The following is a 15,600-nucleotide window of genomic DNA, read 5'->3' as shown; positions in this document are numbered from 1 at the left end:
CAATATCTAAAGGGTGGTTGGCAAGACGATGGGGCCAGACTCTTCTCAGTGGTGGACAAGGGGTAACAGGCACAAGCTGGAACACGGGAAATTCCATCTCAACATGAGGAAATCTTCTTCACTTTGAGGGTGTCAGAGCCCTGGAACAGGCTGCCCAGAGAGGTGGTGGAGTCTCCTTCTCTGGAGACATTCCAAACCCCACCTGGATACGTTCCTGTGCAACCTGCTCTGGGTGACCCTGCTCTGGGTGACCCTGCTCTGACAGGGGGTTGAACGAGATGGTTTCCAGAGGTCCCTTCCAACCCCTGCCAGTCTGGGATTCTGTGATCTTGGGGGGTACTGAGTGCCCTTTGCTTCTTGGAAGTACTTAGCACCTTCCAGGATTTGGCCCTGCTTGAACATGCATAAGAAGAACCTTGAGGCTCTGTCCACCTGCAGGACAGCTCGTGAGAAGGATGCTGTAGTCCTTGGTGAGCCAGGGAGTCAGAATTCAACGGACAAGCCCACCCATCTTTCTCTGAAAGCATTAGAGCACCTGGCACCATGGGCTGTTCTCATTTCTCATCCCACACGTGGGAGTCTGCCCACCTGCTGCCTCTGGCTGTCAGTGAGAGGGGCAGCTCCTGCCTGGGACTGCTCTGTGAGCTGATCCTTGCCACAGGAACGTCCGTCCTGGGAGAAGTCCGTCTGTGTTGGTAGTGGCATGTGACACACTCAGTGATGTAGTTGTGTGTTATGTAGTGCTCTGGAAGATGCGTTGGTGACCTGCTCAGCCCCAGCAGGCAGGTGCTGATGCTGAGAACCTGCAGCAGCGATGCTGCGTCTCCCTGTTGGCTGTTCAAACTGAGCTGGGTGCCAACAGGAAAGGACTGAATTATTCTTTTCCTTCTGGAAGAGCTCTTTTGGTCAAGATGGGTGTTTCATAGGAGGTCTGAGCTGTTGAGCTGTTTATCACGGGTCTTGGGCAGAAATAAAGGTGTTTATTCTCCATGTGGGAGAAGTCAGGACTTTTCACTGGCACAAAATTGATTTGTAGTAGTGAAAAAACAGGAAGGTTCATAGTGAAGAAAATTCGTGGGGTGAGGTGGAGCAATGGCTCCAGACCTCTCATCGCTGCATGTAGGGAAATTTGGGCTAGGAGGTCATGCAATGTTTGAATGTTTTCTGTGCTTTTGCCCTGTATGTGGGATTTCCCAGTGGGGAAATATGATTTATTAAGGTATTTCTGTTTTTCAAATGATGTAGAAATAGGTAGAAGTGTTGGGAGAGACAGCAAGAGGCTTCCATTGGCAGTATCCTGGCCATGTATGAGAAGATGTGGTGCTACCAAGATGTCCAAGATGATGCTTTGGGAACACAATTGGGCCTGTGACATGTATGGTGGTCTGTTCTGCTTGTCTCAGTCACTTGATTTAGTACAATACCTTTTGCAGGTGCAACGTCATCTTTCCAAACTCTTTGACAACTTGGCCAAGATGAAATTCCAGCTGGACTCTGAGCAAAAGCCAACCAAGGTTGCCCTGGGGATGTACAGTAGAGAGGAGGAATACGTCAGCTTCAGCGAGCCCTGTGACTGCAGCGGGCAGGTGAGAGGGAAGACCTTGTCCATCAAAACCATCCGGTGGAGTCTGCTTTCCTGCCCCTTGGGGGGCAGCTGTTGCCAAGACGTTGTAGAGCTTCACTACTCCTTTATGTGTGAGAAAGGCTGGAAGAGGTGGTGTGGGATTTAATTCCTCCTTACGCCACAGCCTTTGGTCCCAGTCGGGGTAGACCCTCCCTGAGGTGGGGCAAAGGTGTCAGAGTCCCCAGCAGAAGAAAGGGCTGTGGCCTTTTTCTAACCAGTTTTTTTAATTTGAATTTTTCTAAGGTGTCTTGAAGGTTATTCTTACAGCATGTTATAGTTATCCTTGGTAAAGGAGGGCATGCAGATTGAAAATAGACCCATAGTACCCATAAACATAACCCGTAGTACCTCTGCATGGATATCTTTTGAAAGAGAAGGGTTTTACCCATCTTCACTAATTACCAAAAGCACTTAAGAAGAGCACATGTTGCTGTGATTTAATCTCCTCTCCAGGTTGAGGTCTGGCTGAATCACGTACTGGACAGCATGAGGGCTACTGTGAGAGATGAGATGACAGAAGCCGTCACAGCTTACGAGGAGAAGCCGAGGGAGCAGTGGCTCTTTGACTACCCTGCCCAGGTATCTGCCACTTCTCCTCATCCTCGCTCAGGCTGGCACATGGGAAAGGCAGCTCTTGGCTTCTCCTTCAGTCCTGCCCTTCCCTTCCTTCAGTGGTGGCCTCCAGCGGATGAGGACATTTCTGGCCTCTGCTGTGCCATGCAGGAGAGGGGAAGGATGAGTTGTCCTTTATCCTGGCAGTCTCCTGGTGGAGTTTCCAGGCTGAGCTCCGTGCTGAGTGGGGCTGCAGGGAGGGTAGGCTCTGGGTTGGGTTATGGAGCGCGGGGGCTTGGGCAGTGCTTGCTGCACCCTGTGGGTCACAGCAGGTGTGTACACCCAGGGGAGCGAGAGGAGCAGCAGGAAAGCAAAGTGGTGAGGCCTAATGAGAGCAAAGAGCCCCTCAGGTGCACCTCTGACAGCCTCGTGGTCTCCAGCTCCTCCTCCTCTGCTGTGTCAGGCATGTGAAAGGTGCTCATTTACTAATAAGCAGCTGCTAAATGTGTCTGCCACTGATATGATGTTTTAAATGAATGTCACGGGGCAGATCCCTGTTGTCCTCTCTGCTGTGACTACTGTACGAAAAAATACTTAATTTCCTGTCACGGTTGCTTCATCCTTGATCTCCCTGTGGATCAGACACTCTTGAACATAAGGAAGTCCTGGTGTTTTCCCTAATACTGAGCCAGCACGTTTCCCCAGGTGGCTCTATCCTGCACCCAGATCTGGTGGACAACCGAGGTTGGGATTGCCTTTGCCAGGGTGGAGGAAGGCTACGAGAACGCCATGAAAGAATATCACAAGAAGCAAGTGACCCAACTGAACACCCTCGTTACCATGCTGATTGGGCCGCTCTCCAAGGGTGACAGGCAGAAAATCATGACCGTTTGCACCATTGACGTGCACGCTCGGGACGTGGTGGCAAAGATGATAGCGCAGAAGGTTTGTGTTGGCAGCTCAGCACGGTCCTGTGTTGGGTGTTGGAGTGGGGGTTTCAGGAATGGTGGGACAAGCACAGGCCATTCTGGTCATTGCCTGCCCCAGTGGGAGGTTCATGGCTAAATTTACTTCTGCAGTGTTTGCAGTGAGGAGACAGAAGGCCCCGGTAAGCCTCCAGTGCTGTTCTGTGTTGTGGCCCTGCAGCACCAGGGGGCTTGTACTTGCCACAGGTTCACCCAGGAGTGAGTGTGGCCCTGTGTCCTGTTGCCCAGACACATATTGGTGGATGGTGGTGGTGTGCTGGGAGGCTGTTGGCTGCACTCTCAGTTATGACTTTAGAAAGTAAGAAAAACCATTCAGGCTTTGTTTTTTGTAGCCTCCTTGATCTGGTGTGGGGCCACAGGAACTCCTTTGAGGCTTCCTTGTCCTGCCCACCTCTCCTGTGCTTCTCCTCTGTCCTTCACACTGTGCCAAGTGTCCGGCCTTGTGGGTGGGTGGGTGGGAAGGTGCCCTGAGTGTCCTGGGTTGTGGCTTTACTCTCATGTGTGTCCTCTCAGAGGCAGCCAAGCTGCTCGTGGGGTTTCTGACTTCAAGGCCCAGCTGGGCTTGGTGGTGCCCTGGCCCAGTTTGTGGTGAAGTGGTCCATCTGCTGGGTCTGCCTGCTGGCTGTGCAGAGAGTGCTGGCTGTGGCTGTCCTTGTCCCCTGTTCCCATCCTGTTTCCCTGGAGCTGTCTGTGGCGTGTTCCCTGTCTGGACAGCCTCTGCTTCTTCTCTCTGTTTGCATTATAGGAGCCGCCTCATGGTTTGCTGTTTCTTAAATCTTCTCTTCAGGAGTCTTTTTGTGCTGCTCTTTCTCTTGGGTATTCACTTTTTCCTCTCCCACCAACGAGGTTACTAACTTGGTTCCTGCCCTCTACTGATGGGCGATGGGGAGGTGACGTTACTCACCACATTGCAGGGGGGTGACCTTCCTCCCCACACCTGCCTTCGCAGTGGGGACCAGTCCATCCCCAATGAAGGCTTCATCGCAGTCACCATTTTGGCAGCTGAGCTGTGTCTGGCATCCCTGACCTTCCCGTGATGGTGCCTGTGGGTGTGTTGCAGGTGGACAATGCCCAGGCGTTCATCTGGCTGTCCCAGCTCCGGCACAGATGGTCGGATGAGGAACGGCACTGCTTTGCCAACATCTGTGACGCCCAATTCCTCTACTCCTACGAATACCTTGGCAACACCCCTCGGCTTGTGATCACTCCTCTGACCGACAGGTAAGTCCCTGGGAAACACCACCATGGCTGGGCTCTGCCACGCAGTTAGAGAGAGCTGCCAACCAGGTGGATTTAGCTTGGACATCTGTATCCCTCTTGTTCTTTCTGCCTGTCCCAGTGATCAATCTGGTGGCAGTGCTGTCTCACCTGTTTGTGATTTGGTGGTGGTACCCCCTGGGGTATCCGTACCTGAGATCCTGGGGTGGGATTCAGCTCCCTTGTGGGTGCTGCCTGTGCACAAGATCCACACCCCACAGAGCTGGTGAGGCTCGAAAGCTGCCATCCCATCTTGAAGTAGACATTTGCCACTTGGTTCAGGTGTCTCAATGGGGACACTAGGGTGACTTGAGATGCTCTGCGTTGTCCCACCTCACTTCCAGCTGCCAACTCAGAAGTGTGCAAATCTTCTATGGGCCCCTTGTCATATCTTTCCACCCTCTATGACATTTCAGATGGCTCTAGTCACCCGTGTTAGTCAGCTGAGCCCAAGCCCCCGGGCATTATCAGGTTTTGTTGGCTGTATTGACCTCAGCTCTGTGGCTTATACAGAGAGTATAGACACCCACATGTGGGCACCTCCCTCATGTCCATCATCAGCACGATGGAGAAGCTTTGGGGCTTGCTGCAGCGTTGAGTGGGGATCATTCATAGACCATCTGAGCGGGTTTCTGTCAGTGATGGGGAGTGGGATCCTTTGGGCTGAAGAGCACTAGGGAGAAAGAGGAAGGCCTTTCAGAAAAGCTGACCTTTTCTCTTGCTGTCTGGGACATGCCCGATATCAGTGAGTGGTTTGAGGATCCAAAGAAAGCACAACTCAGACGTGAAGAGGTTGGGCAGACCCTGGGGAAAGATGAGTATCTCTCAGAGAAAACAGCTGGGCAGGGTGGTAATTAATGCCCAAGACGACTTCCAGCGTAGACATGCACCCTGCTCACACACAGCTTCTCAGAAGAAAGGCTCCTAGTGCCATTTCTCTGCAGCCCAACAGTCACCTGTCTCTTGTGAGTCTCTGAGAGAGAGACAAGACACACAAGAGAGACAAGACTCACAAGGGAGTCTCACTCTCTTGTGAGTCTCTGAGACTCACAAGTCTCAGTCTCTTGCCATTTTTCCTTCATCCTTCGCTGTGGAAGATGCTACATCACCCTGACCCAGTCACTGCACCTCACCATGAGCGGAGCACCTGCGGGCCCGGCGGGCACTGGCAAAACGGAGACTACGAAAGACTTGGGGCGAGCCCTGGGCATCATGGTGTACGTGTTCAACTGCTCCGAGCAGATGGACTACAAGGTACTGCTCCCCCCTCGGCCATGGTGCCATACATGGGCTAGGGGTGCTCGGGGCCCCGAAAACCTGAGGGGTGACAGTAATCCAGCTGAGATCACTGCGATCCATCACCTCTCCTCAAATTCCCCACTACCTTCACCTTCTTCTTCACCTGCTGGACACCTTCTTTTCCTTCTGCTGGACACTACCTTCTCCTCCTCCCTTTTCTTCTCTAAGACTTGTGCAAGGTTCTTCAGGAGGCAGAGAGCCCAACTGTCTCTCTCTGCCTCGTTACGCTTTTCCCTTCCCTTCTGGAGTTAGATTTCACGTGAAATGCTTCAAAAATGTTGGCCTGTTCAGGTGAGACGGAGGCTGTGCTGATACTTCGACCCTGGTTGTTTCTTCCCGGCGTGCTCACGGGCTGACAGCCCTGGCCTGGGAAGGGACCGGTCCCGGTTTTCTCAGGACCCTCTCCCAGAATAAGGCCAAAATGTGCTGAACGTTCGGCCGCTGCAGAGTCAGGCTGAGTCCTGCTCTCTGCCGCTCCGGCACGGTACAGTGATTTCGGTAGCCTCAGATCATATTTTATTCAGATGATGGGCTCCCCCAGGAAGTGGGGCCGTCAGCACAGGTGACCTTTAAATGAAACTAGTGCACAGATATATCCAGAAAGTGCAATTAGCAAATCAAGTGGCAAACTGTGCAGAGCTATAAATATTATAATTGAGTTGTGCCTGCTGTTTCCATGCACTTTTCTAAATACCCACAATAGACTGTAAATTGCTATAAATAAACAGGCTGGGAAATAAAATCCATTTTTTGCTGGAGTTGATTCTATTTATGATTTTTACTCTTGTAATTTTATTTTATTTTTTTTCCAGTCTTGTGGGAATATTTACAAAGGCCTTTCCCAGACAGGAGCCTGGGGCTGTTTTGATGAATTTAACAGGATCTCAGTTGAGGTCCTTTCTGTGGTGGCTGTTCAGGTAAGTGGAGAAATGTAAGTAAATACAGACAAGGCAGAACTGCTGCTTCTGGAGCGAGGGCAAATCCAGAAAGCGCGTGTTGCCGGTTTCAGTTCTGTGTGTAGGCAGGTGGGGGATTATATCCCAAGATTAATCACATGAATATCACAGCACTGACAAAATGTAGCAGTGATGCGCTGCAAACATTCTTGTCACTTCTTTTCTTCCCCCAGTTACAGCATTTGTGTTGAGGCAATTCTTTATAGCACCTTTTCCCAGATCAGCGTGTGCCGCAGCTCTGTACCTGTTCCTCTGGAGGAAGACACTCGTGTCATTAATAGGCTGTGAGATAATTGCAGGGTGTCATTTATGGAAGAGAGCTGCCTTGACTCATGGCTGCTCAGCCTGCCATGTCGGGAGGAACTTTCATGGGGGGAAAAGGGGGTGTTTGGGGCAGATCCATGGCCCGCTGGACTTCTGGGGGTTGCTGCCTGCCCCCCATCAGGCACAGGGCATGTGTCATAGGCAGCAAATAGCAATACATTCAAGATTAGTTTTCTTAACACTTACCTGTCACCAAGATGGTGCAGTCTTCTCTCCTTCCTTCTCTTTTCCTATGGCTGTAGATTTAATTCCTGTGTTTGTAAGGAGAGCTCTGTGGAATGGCCGTGGAGGGCATTCCCGGCCACGTGGCAAAAATTCCCAGAAGGATCCCATGGGTGCAATGGGTGCTGCTGAGTGCTGGGTGACACTTGGGATCGGGAACCTGGGGCGGGTCTGCAGCCCTGGCTGACATCTGGCCGAGGCTGCCCTGGCAGCGTGGGAGTAAAGCCGGCAGAGAGCTGTTAGAGCTGTGCCCGGCTGCACAGGGTGTTCTCCCTGCACAACGATTTCTCGTCTCCTCCAAAGTTTCACTGTTCAGTGCGTTTTATTGGTGCGTCCGTCCTTGGAGAAGGGCTGGAGAGGAGACTGCCCTCCCCACCGAGCTGAGAGCCCTGTTCTCTTCTGCTCATAGATAGTCTGGCACTTTGCCGCCTCCTTCCCTTCTGCTGACTGGCCCATGAGGAAATCTGAAAGTATTTTTCACGGGGGAAGGGGCTGCAGGAGGAGAGGTGCTCCCTGCCCTGCCCGGGAGGTGGGGGGGGCACCCTGGGGAATACTGGGGGTGTGGGTCCCCTCCAGCGGGGGCCGAAATCTGGGGCGGTGGGGTGAGGCCAGACCCTGCCACCCCTTCTGGCCCTTGCTTTGAGGGAGAGCTGTGGCTGGATGTTGTCCAGATCCTAGATCTCACTGGTGTCCCCTGAAAATGCCGGATAAATCCAGCTGCTGGGGGGAGTTGAGCAGGGGGTGGGTGCTCAGCTGCACTGTCCCCACCGAGACAGCTCCCACGTGGGCAGAACTGAAAGTTTTGAGCCTTGGGGAACTTCGGCGCTGAAAATTGAGGTGCCAAAGTATCTAAGTTCTTCTGGACCCAAGTGTCAGCCAAGTGCAGGTTTTGGGATCCCAGTGTCTGACTGAGGCCCTGAACTCTTCCTAGGCCCCCTTTTGGGCTTGGTATTGCAGAAAGAAAAATCTAGAGCCCAGAAGTTCCTACACTTTTGTAAATGTTTTGGTCAAAGACGTTGTTCTGAACCCCTCCATGAACTCCACGTTCTTCTCATCTCTCTTTCACTCATAATTGGTACCTTATGTGATGTCCCAGAGAGGCCCCAGGTGGGTACAGCAGTTTATGTATCGTTCCCTCTCAATTTCTCTTCCATCAGGTTCTAAGTTTAAAGTTGCCATTGAAAAAAAAGTCTTTGAGGATCTTAAAATAAAAAAGGGATGCTGAACAAAAGGAGCCCAGATATGACTCAACTGCTAATGATTCCCTCGCTCCTGGCTGGAGCGCGGCATCTGAAGGAAGTGGCAGGGCTGTCATTCCATCATCGCGTCTCCCGGCTGCTATTAGCGGTGTAACCATGGCGATGTTTAATTGGCTGTCTTAGTCATGCAGCTAATGTCGATATGGTTCCTCACAGAGAAAAATTCGATTAATTGCTTAACTTTAAGATGGCAAACAGCCGTGAGGTCAGAGCAGTGAATACAGAGCGGTTCCTGCCTCGCTGAAGTGCTGTTTGCAAGAAGGTGATGGAGCTTTAATAAACTTGCTCTCTTCGGAAGGTGAGGGGTGGGAACAGAGCTGCAACCGGGCAAATACAAACCACGATGCAATATTAGTGAGTGAAGGTGTCAGGGGACGTCTTACAGCCTCTGCCTTCTGGTTGTGGTTTTAAATTAAGCATCTGATGTCCCAAAATCTTAAAAAGCGGTATTAAGTGATCAGTTTGCCATTGAGCTGAGGCAGCGTTTGTTGGGAAATGCTCTGTGTGTGTGTGTGGGGAAGGGTTGTGTGTCGGGACAGGTGGGGTTTGGGGAGTGATGGTGATGGGGAGCAGTAGGGTGTGGGGAGCGGTGGCGATGGGGAGTGATGGTGATGGGGAGCAGTAGGGTGTGGGGAGGGGGGGCGATGGGGAGCGGTGCTGTGTGGGGAGCGGTGGTGCCCAGTCTCTTCAGCTCTCTTTTCGTGCTTTGTCAGAGTTTGATTGTGATGGGAGATTGCTGTTGCCAGACAGCTTTATTCCAAACAGTCTATAAAGCTTTACGTGGTCAGTAAAAAACCCGAGAGAGCAGTGATGAGCCCCAGGTCCATGGGGCCGAGGGAAGGAGGGCAGCACTGCTGGCTGGTGTGTTTTTCCCCGCTGAACACCAATAGCATAACGCTGTCTCGGTTCCTAGGTGAAGAGCGTGCAGGATGCGATACGGGAGAAGAAGAAATCCTTCAATTTTCTTGGAGAAGACATTAACTTAGTTCCCTCAGTGGGCATTTTCATCACCATGAACCCTGGCTACGCAGGGCGAACCGAGCTACCTGAGAATTTAAAAGCTCTCTTCAGGTGAGTGCCGGGTTTGGGACCTGTGTTATAAGACTGGCAGAAGTTGTCTTTTGGAACATCCAGGCTCGGCTTTGTTTTCTTGGGGAATCGCAGATAGAGATCCCCTTGTGCGAGGGGCCTGGGAATGCACAGGAGCTCCATCCCGTGCGGTGGGAAAGGTAGTGTGTGACCTGCCTCGCTGGAGACCTGGAAGATAAAGCTGCGAATCCACTGCCCCTGGGATCTGTAGTAAAGAATTATCTGTTCTGCCACCTTTTCTTGCCTGTCTTTTTAGGCCGTGTGCGATGGTTGTGCCAGACTTTGAGCTGATCTGTGAGATTATGTTGGTGGCCGAGGGATTCATCGAGGCCCGGGCGTTAGCCAGGAAGTTCATCACTCTGTACCGGCTCTGCAAAGAGCTCCTCTCCAAGCAGGTGAGCCCCTTCTGCTCCTGGGGGGTACAGTGAAGCCTGTTCGTCTCCACAATCGGCAGGAACGTGGCGCTCTGCCACTCACCTCCACGGCTGCAGCTTCACAGCTTTTATTTAATGACTGCATTTACGCTCGCTGCTGGTGAAGAGCAGATTTGTGATCATTGAAGCAATGAAATGCTCGAACTGCTTTATTGGAGGATCTGCAGGGACAAAAGCTTTTGACCGGCAACGTTAGTGGGAGGGATTTTTCACTGGGCTCAAATGACACCATGTCTGGGATAGAGTTCAGTGACCCTTTGCTTTTCCGTCTCCGAGTTCCTATTGACTCCCCGCCTGCAGGGGGTTTTTGGTGTCTGTCCCTCTAAATTCAGCCGAACAGTTCCCTCTCCTGTCAGGTGTTGAGTAAGTAGGGTCACTTCCAGTCCAAAGCTCTAATTAATCAGATTTTCCTTGTCATCATTTGCATAGATCAAAGCTAGATGCAGAGAAAAGCTGAATCAGGACTCCAGATGGAAAACCTGATCTTGGCGGTGCCAGCATGAGCCTGGGTGGGAGATCCCTGGTCACAGAAAGTTTGTGCCGTGTCTTAGAGGCCTTGTTAGAATCTGTGGTCTCCCCCCCAGAGCAGTCTGCTGTCGAGCTGCACTCTGCAGGGTGTTAACGGAGCAGAAATACAAAGACTTGTTTGTTGGCTTGAGAGTTCCTCTCCTTCCTTTTTGTGGTTCTTTTTCAGCAATGTCTTTACTGGCCCCCTCTTGGTGGACTGCCTCTAGGACCAGACGTGCCTGGGGACCTTGTGATGGGCAGGATGGAGAAACTTGGGTGTCTGGGGCTTCATAACGGACTAACAAACCTTTCACCTTGGTAGCTCCTGCAGATCCAGGGGTCCAGCTGGCCTTGCTTTAGCTGCTGTATGATTTAGATGAAACAAATTGCTTAGGTCCCCAGAGTGCAAGTCCTGCTGCTGTCTCACTGCCAACTCTGAGCCCACGGGATGGTAGGAACAGCTGAATGATTTAACTCTTTAATCCTGTCCCTGATGGGAATCTCACCTACTGAAATGGAAATGAGGTAACTCAGGCTGGTGCAGGTCTCTGGCCAAAATGCAAAGAACAGATTTGGATGTTTTTCCAGTTTGGAGCTGCTGGTTCGTACCCCTGCGTGGTGATGTACTGAGCATAAACTCATCCCTCCTTTTTTTGTTTTGATTTCTCCCCACACAGGATCACTATGACTGGGGCTTGCGTGCAATCAAGTCCGTGCTCGTTGTTGCCGGCTCCCTCAAACGAGATGACCCAGAGCGACCCGAAGACCAGGTTCTAATGCGCTCGCTTCGTGACTTTAACATCCCCAAGATTGTGACGGATGATGTGCCGGTGTTTATGGGGCTGATCGGGGATCTTTTCCCTGCGCTGGATGTACCTCGGAAGCGTGACCTGAGTTTTGAGTCCTTTGTGCGGCAGGCAGTGCTGGACCTCCGACTGCAGCCTGAGGACAACTTTGTGCTCAAAGTAAGACCAAACGACCTTCTGCTGTACCTACACCACCACCACATCGTTTGGGTTTGCTCAGCCGTCTTCACCTCTACGAAGAGGGCTCTCCACAATATTCCCCCCGCAGGCAGACCTCGATGGAGGATGGAATCGGCTGTGCTGGCTCTGGTGCAGTTGCACTGGCCCGTAAAGCCTGCACTGGCTTGGCCCCAGAGTTTACAAAGGGGCCAACTCTTGTAGGCCCATGGAAGTGTGGCCCTTGGAGAGCAGAGCCTCATCAGCTGATGGCTGTCAGATGTAAATGATGCTGGAGGTTTGCCTGCAGGCTGAGGATCTTCCCCAGCATGATTAGAGTGGGCAGACCAAACTCAGTGTCAAATCCAGTTGTGTGTCTGGATCACATCTTTCTAGATAAGAGGCCCAATGGGAGCTGTTTTGTAGATCTGAGCTTCAGTTTGGCATCTTTGTCTCTAATTTGGGAGTGTTTTTTCCCAGGTGATGCAGCTGGAGGAGCTGTTGACGGTCCGGCACTCCGTCTTCGTGGTGGGTAACGCAGGCACGGGCAAGTCTCAGGTGATGAGATCCCTCAACAAGACTTACCAGATAATGAAGCGACGTCCTGTCTGGACAGACCTCAACCCCAAGGCAGTCACCAACGATGAGCTTTTTGGCATCATCAACCCAGCAACAAGAGAATGGAAAGATGGTAAACGTCTTTTCATGACTGAATCTGCAGATATAGAAGGATAAGTTTGATGAACTTCCTGAGCAGCAGCAGGATGGCTGGTCCTTCATGTGCAGGTCTGGAAGCCCAGGTGCTTCTCTGCTGCTCACAGCCATGGGAGAGTGTGTTGGTGAAAAGATACATAGGGTGTTTTAGCTCTTTGATCCTCCGGTGGGAAGTGTAGCATAAACCTGCTTTGTCCTATTGCCATAATTATCATGTCCATTAATACCAACACATACCAGTTCCTAAACCCGGGAGGCAGTTTTTTGGAGTTGGCTGGACTGGTGATCACAGAATCACAGCATGATATGGGGTTGGAAGGGACCTCTGGAGATCATCCAGTCCAACCCCCTGCCAGAGCAGGGTCACCCAGAGCAGGTCCCACAGGAACGTGTCTAAGCGGGGTTTGAATGTCTCCAGAGAAGGAGACCCCACCACCTCTCTGGGCAGCCTGATCCAGGGCTCTGCCACCCTCACAGGAAAGAAGTTCCTCCTCATGTTGAGATGGAACTTCTTATGTTCAAGTTTGTGCCCATTTCCTCTTGTCCTGTCACTGGGCACCACTGAAAGAAGACCGTCCCCATCCTCCTGACACCCACCCTTGAAGTATTTATAGGCGTTGATCAGATCCCCCCTCAGCCTTCTCTTCTCCAGACTAAAAAGACCCAAGTCCCTCAGCCTTCCCTCATCAGAGGGATGTTCTAGTCTCCTCATCATCTTTGTAGTCATCTGCTGTACCGTCTCCAGGAGTTCCCTGTCCTTCTTGAACTGGGGAGCCCAGAACTGGACCCAGTGCTCCAGATGGTGCCTCACCAGGGCAGAGCAGAGGGGGAGGATGACCTCCCTCGACTTGCTGGCCATGGTCTTCCTGATGCACCGCAGGATGCCATTGGCCTTCTTGGCCACAAGGGCACACTGCTGGCTCATGGTCATCCTGTTGTCCACCAGGACTCCCAGGTAAATGTCAGAGAGTTCCTTCCTGCCCTATGGTGTGCACTGGCCCCCCCAAAAATGTCCCGTCCCCATGTGCCCACACAGGAGCCTTAAAGTGGTGTTTTTCCACTTAATATTGCTGCCTGCTCTCTGGAGCACACCAGCGTTTGCCAGTCTGTTGATCCTGATTGCTCCTGAGGAAAATAAGATGAGCATTTAGAACTTGCTGAAAGATTACAGAAATCTGGAGTGAAAATGTTTGGTTGTGACTAATAGGTGACGACAGCTTTGATTTACGTGTGCGGCTGGGCTGGGAGGCGCGGGGGAGGGAAGGGGAGACGTTGCCATAAATCATCCTGGGCCAGGAGATGAGCTGCCACCCACCTCCTGTGGCTGCCACCACGAACCCCTCCGTGACCCCCTGCTTTGCTCCAGGGCCAGGGTTAACTTCTTTTTAATTGTAATTAGGGACCCTAAATCAAAGTGACAGAGGGAGGTGTGGGATCCAGCCTGAGCTCTGCAGCAGTGACCGCAGAGTGGGGGCGGCGGGTGGCATGGAGCAGCAGGAGGGACATCTTAAAGGTGGCTCTCCAGTGGCTTCTGGCCTGTGACGTTTCAAGGGAACTGGTGAGACTCCTCCCGGGGGTTTCAAGGCAGATGTTTTCTGCATTAAACATTCCTGAAAATGTTGTTTCTTGTTGCCAAAGACCAGCAAGGCAATCATCACCGAAGCCAAACGAGAGACAATCTTGTCTTACGGATCAGCCCCTTCTTTTCCTCTTCCCGTTTCCATCCTGTCACTCCTTTCATTATCAGGAGCTGAAAGGGTTGTACATGTTGGGTGGTAAAAGGTCCCACGAGGGAATCCTAAAAGTGTTCGTTGTAGAACCAAACCCTTCTTTTAAATCGCCAGAGGGCTCCGTGGTGGATGCACAAGGTTGGGAGAGAGCCCTTTTCTCTGCGCTGTGGTCGCGGGGGGTGTGAGGGAAGCAGTGATACTCTGAGACAGGGGCTATTTCTGATCCTAACGATGTTGGAGCGGTTTCCAAGGCACGTGTCCAACGCGTGAGGGGCTCAGGTGGGGCAGAGCCAGCTCAGGGGTATTTTTTTTGACCTGGTCTCAGAAATGGGTACCTGTTTCAGGTGAGCTCTTCTGCGTTTGTTGTGCACAAGCTTCACTCACATAATGCCACTGGCTCTTCCTGACCTGGACCACAAAGGAATAGCTTGTCCTGGAGAGAAAAAAAAAAAAAAAAAAGCGTGCCTGTCACAATTCACCAGAAGAGAAGCTTTTTTTTTAATGTTTGCCTGATGTTTTCTCATGAAGAGCAGCATCTCCCTAGGTATTTTCACGTGTAGAGGAGAGCAGTAGTTTTGTGGAGGTTTCATTTGCTCTGCGGTGCTGCTGCTCTCTCCCAGCCTTCCTGCTCTTCTTAACATTCATTATTTACTCCCCTCGAGACACTGTATCCTCTCTGTCTCCTTGATTTTACTGACATTTTGTTCTGTCATTCAGTGTCATTCTCTGCTTGTTCTCCCCTCAATCTCACCAAAGCCATGACCCAGCGTTTAATGCATCTCGATTTCCCTGATATACTTCGAGCCACAAAAAACATTTATAAGAATTTCCAAGACATATTCAGATGGTTTTCTCTGCGTTGTGTAATTTGTGCTTTCTTTTGCCCCTGAGTGTCTGCTCTTCACTTTTCTCTCCCTTATGATTCTGGGTGGGAATGAAGTTTGTGCTTGGTCTGCACTCATTTTCAGTGGTGGTAACTGATAGTGGTATTTTTTCTTCAAAGCAGAGTAGACCCATATCGTGATGTAGTAGTATTTATGTACATATGCATAGAGATGTGAATGCTTAAGAGGAAAGCATTAATTAGGATAATTTTTAGTAAGTTGCTGGAAAAATCTGTTAGAGCAGGTGGCAACTTCGGTGCTCACCAACATATTCCTGTCACCTTCCCAGGACTGTTCTCATCAGTCATGCGAGAGCTGGCCAACATCACACATGATGGACCCAAGTGGATGGTACTAGATGGAGATATTGATCCGATGTGGATTGAGTCTCTTAATACTGTGATGGATGATAATAAGGTAATGAATAGAAGTTGAAGGAGCAGGTGGTCTCTGACTGCGTGGCATGATGCAGCCTAGAAGTGCAGATGCTGCAATAACACCTCCTAGAATAGTGCAATTGTGTTTCTTCAGATACACCAGACAATGTTGCATAAAGAAAATGGTGCATGAGGGAAATAGCTCAAATCATGTTTTCATTGGAATTTCCCTTTCCTGGAGAGTTGGGCTCATGAATAACCACAGATGTCCTGATGATAACTTTAGGCCCCTAAAAGATAGAGTGGGGTCATAATCCTAGACCTTTTATAATCCTACACCTTTTCCCCACCCAAAGGCAGTGCTCTTCATTCTGGGTGGTGGAAGAGAGAGGGGTCGTTCTTCTGTCTGCTAGAAATCAGCTGC

General features: G+C 51.1%; 1 protein-coding gene across 1 annotated transcript in view; it reads left to right on the top strand.

The window, feature by feature from the left end:
• The window catches only part of DNAH9 (dynein axonemal heavy chain 9), a 228,924-nt gene that overhangs the window by 44,803 nt on the left and 168,521 nt on the right, over positions 1 to 15,600 (top strand). The window contains exons 23-33 of the mRNA XM_074160192.1: positions 1,434 to 1,586; positions 2,078 to 2,203; positions 2,882 to 3,121; positions 4,223 to 4,383; positions 5,517 to 5,673; positions 6,531 to 6,635; positions 9,393 to 9,550; positions 9,825 to 9,963; positions 11,187 to 11,474; positions 11,952 to 12,162; positions 15,089 to 15,216. Of these exons, the coding sequence (XP_074016293.1) occupies positions 1,434 to 1,586; positions 2,078 to 2,203; positions 2,882 to 3,121; positions 4,223 to 4,383; positions 5,517 to 5,673; positions 6,531 to 6,635; positions 9,393 to 9,550; positions 9,825 to 9,963; positions 11,187 to 11,474; positions 11,952 to 12,162; positions 15,089 to 15,216 (1,866 nt within the window). The remainder of the gene's footprint in view (positions 1 to 1,433; positions 1,587 to 2,077; positions 2,204 to 2,881; positions 3,122 to 4,222; positions 4,384 to 5,516; positions 5,674 to 6,530; positions 6,636 to 9,392; positions 9,551 to 9,824; positions 9,964 to 11,186; positions 11,475 to 11,951; positions 12,163 to 15,088; positions 15,217 to 15,600) is intronic.

The sequence above is a fragment of the Numenius arquata genome, chromosome 17 (assembly GCF_964106895.1).
Source record: "Numenius arquata chromosome 17, bNumArq3.hap1.1, whole genome shotgun sequence".
In the NCBI taxonomy this organism is placed as follows: Eukaryota; Metazoa; Chordata; class Aves; order Charadriiformes; family Scolopacidae; genus Numenius; species Numenius arquata.
Note: the sequence above shows the minus strand (reverse complement) of the source record. Positions and strands in the feature narration are given on the sequence as shown.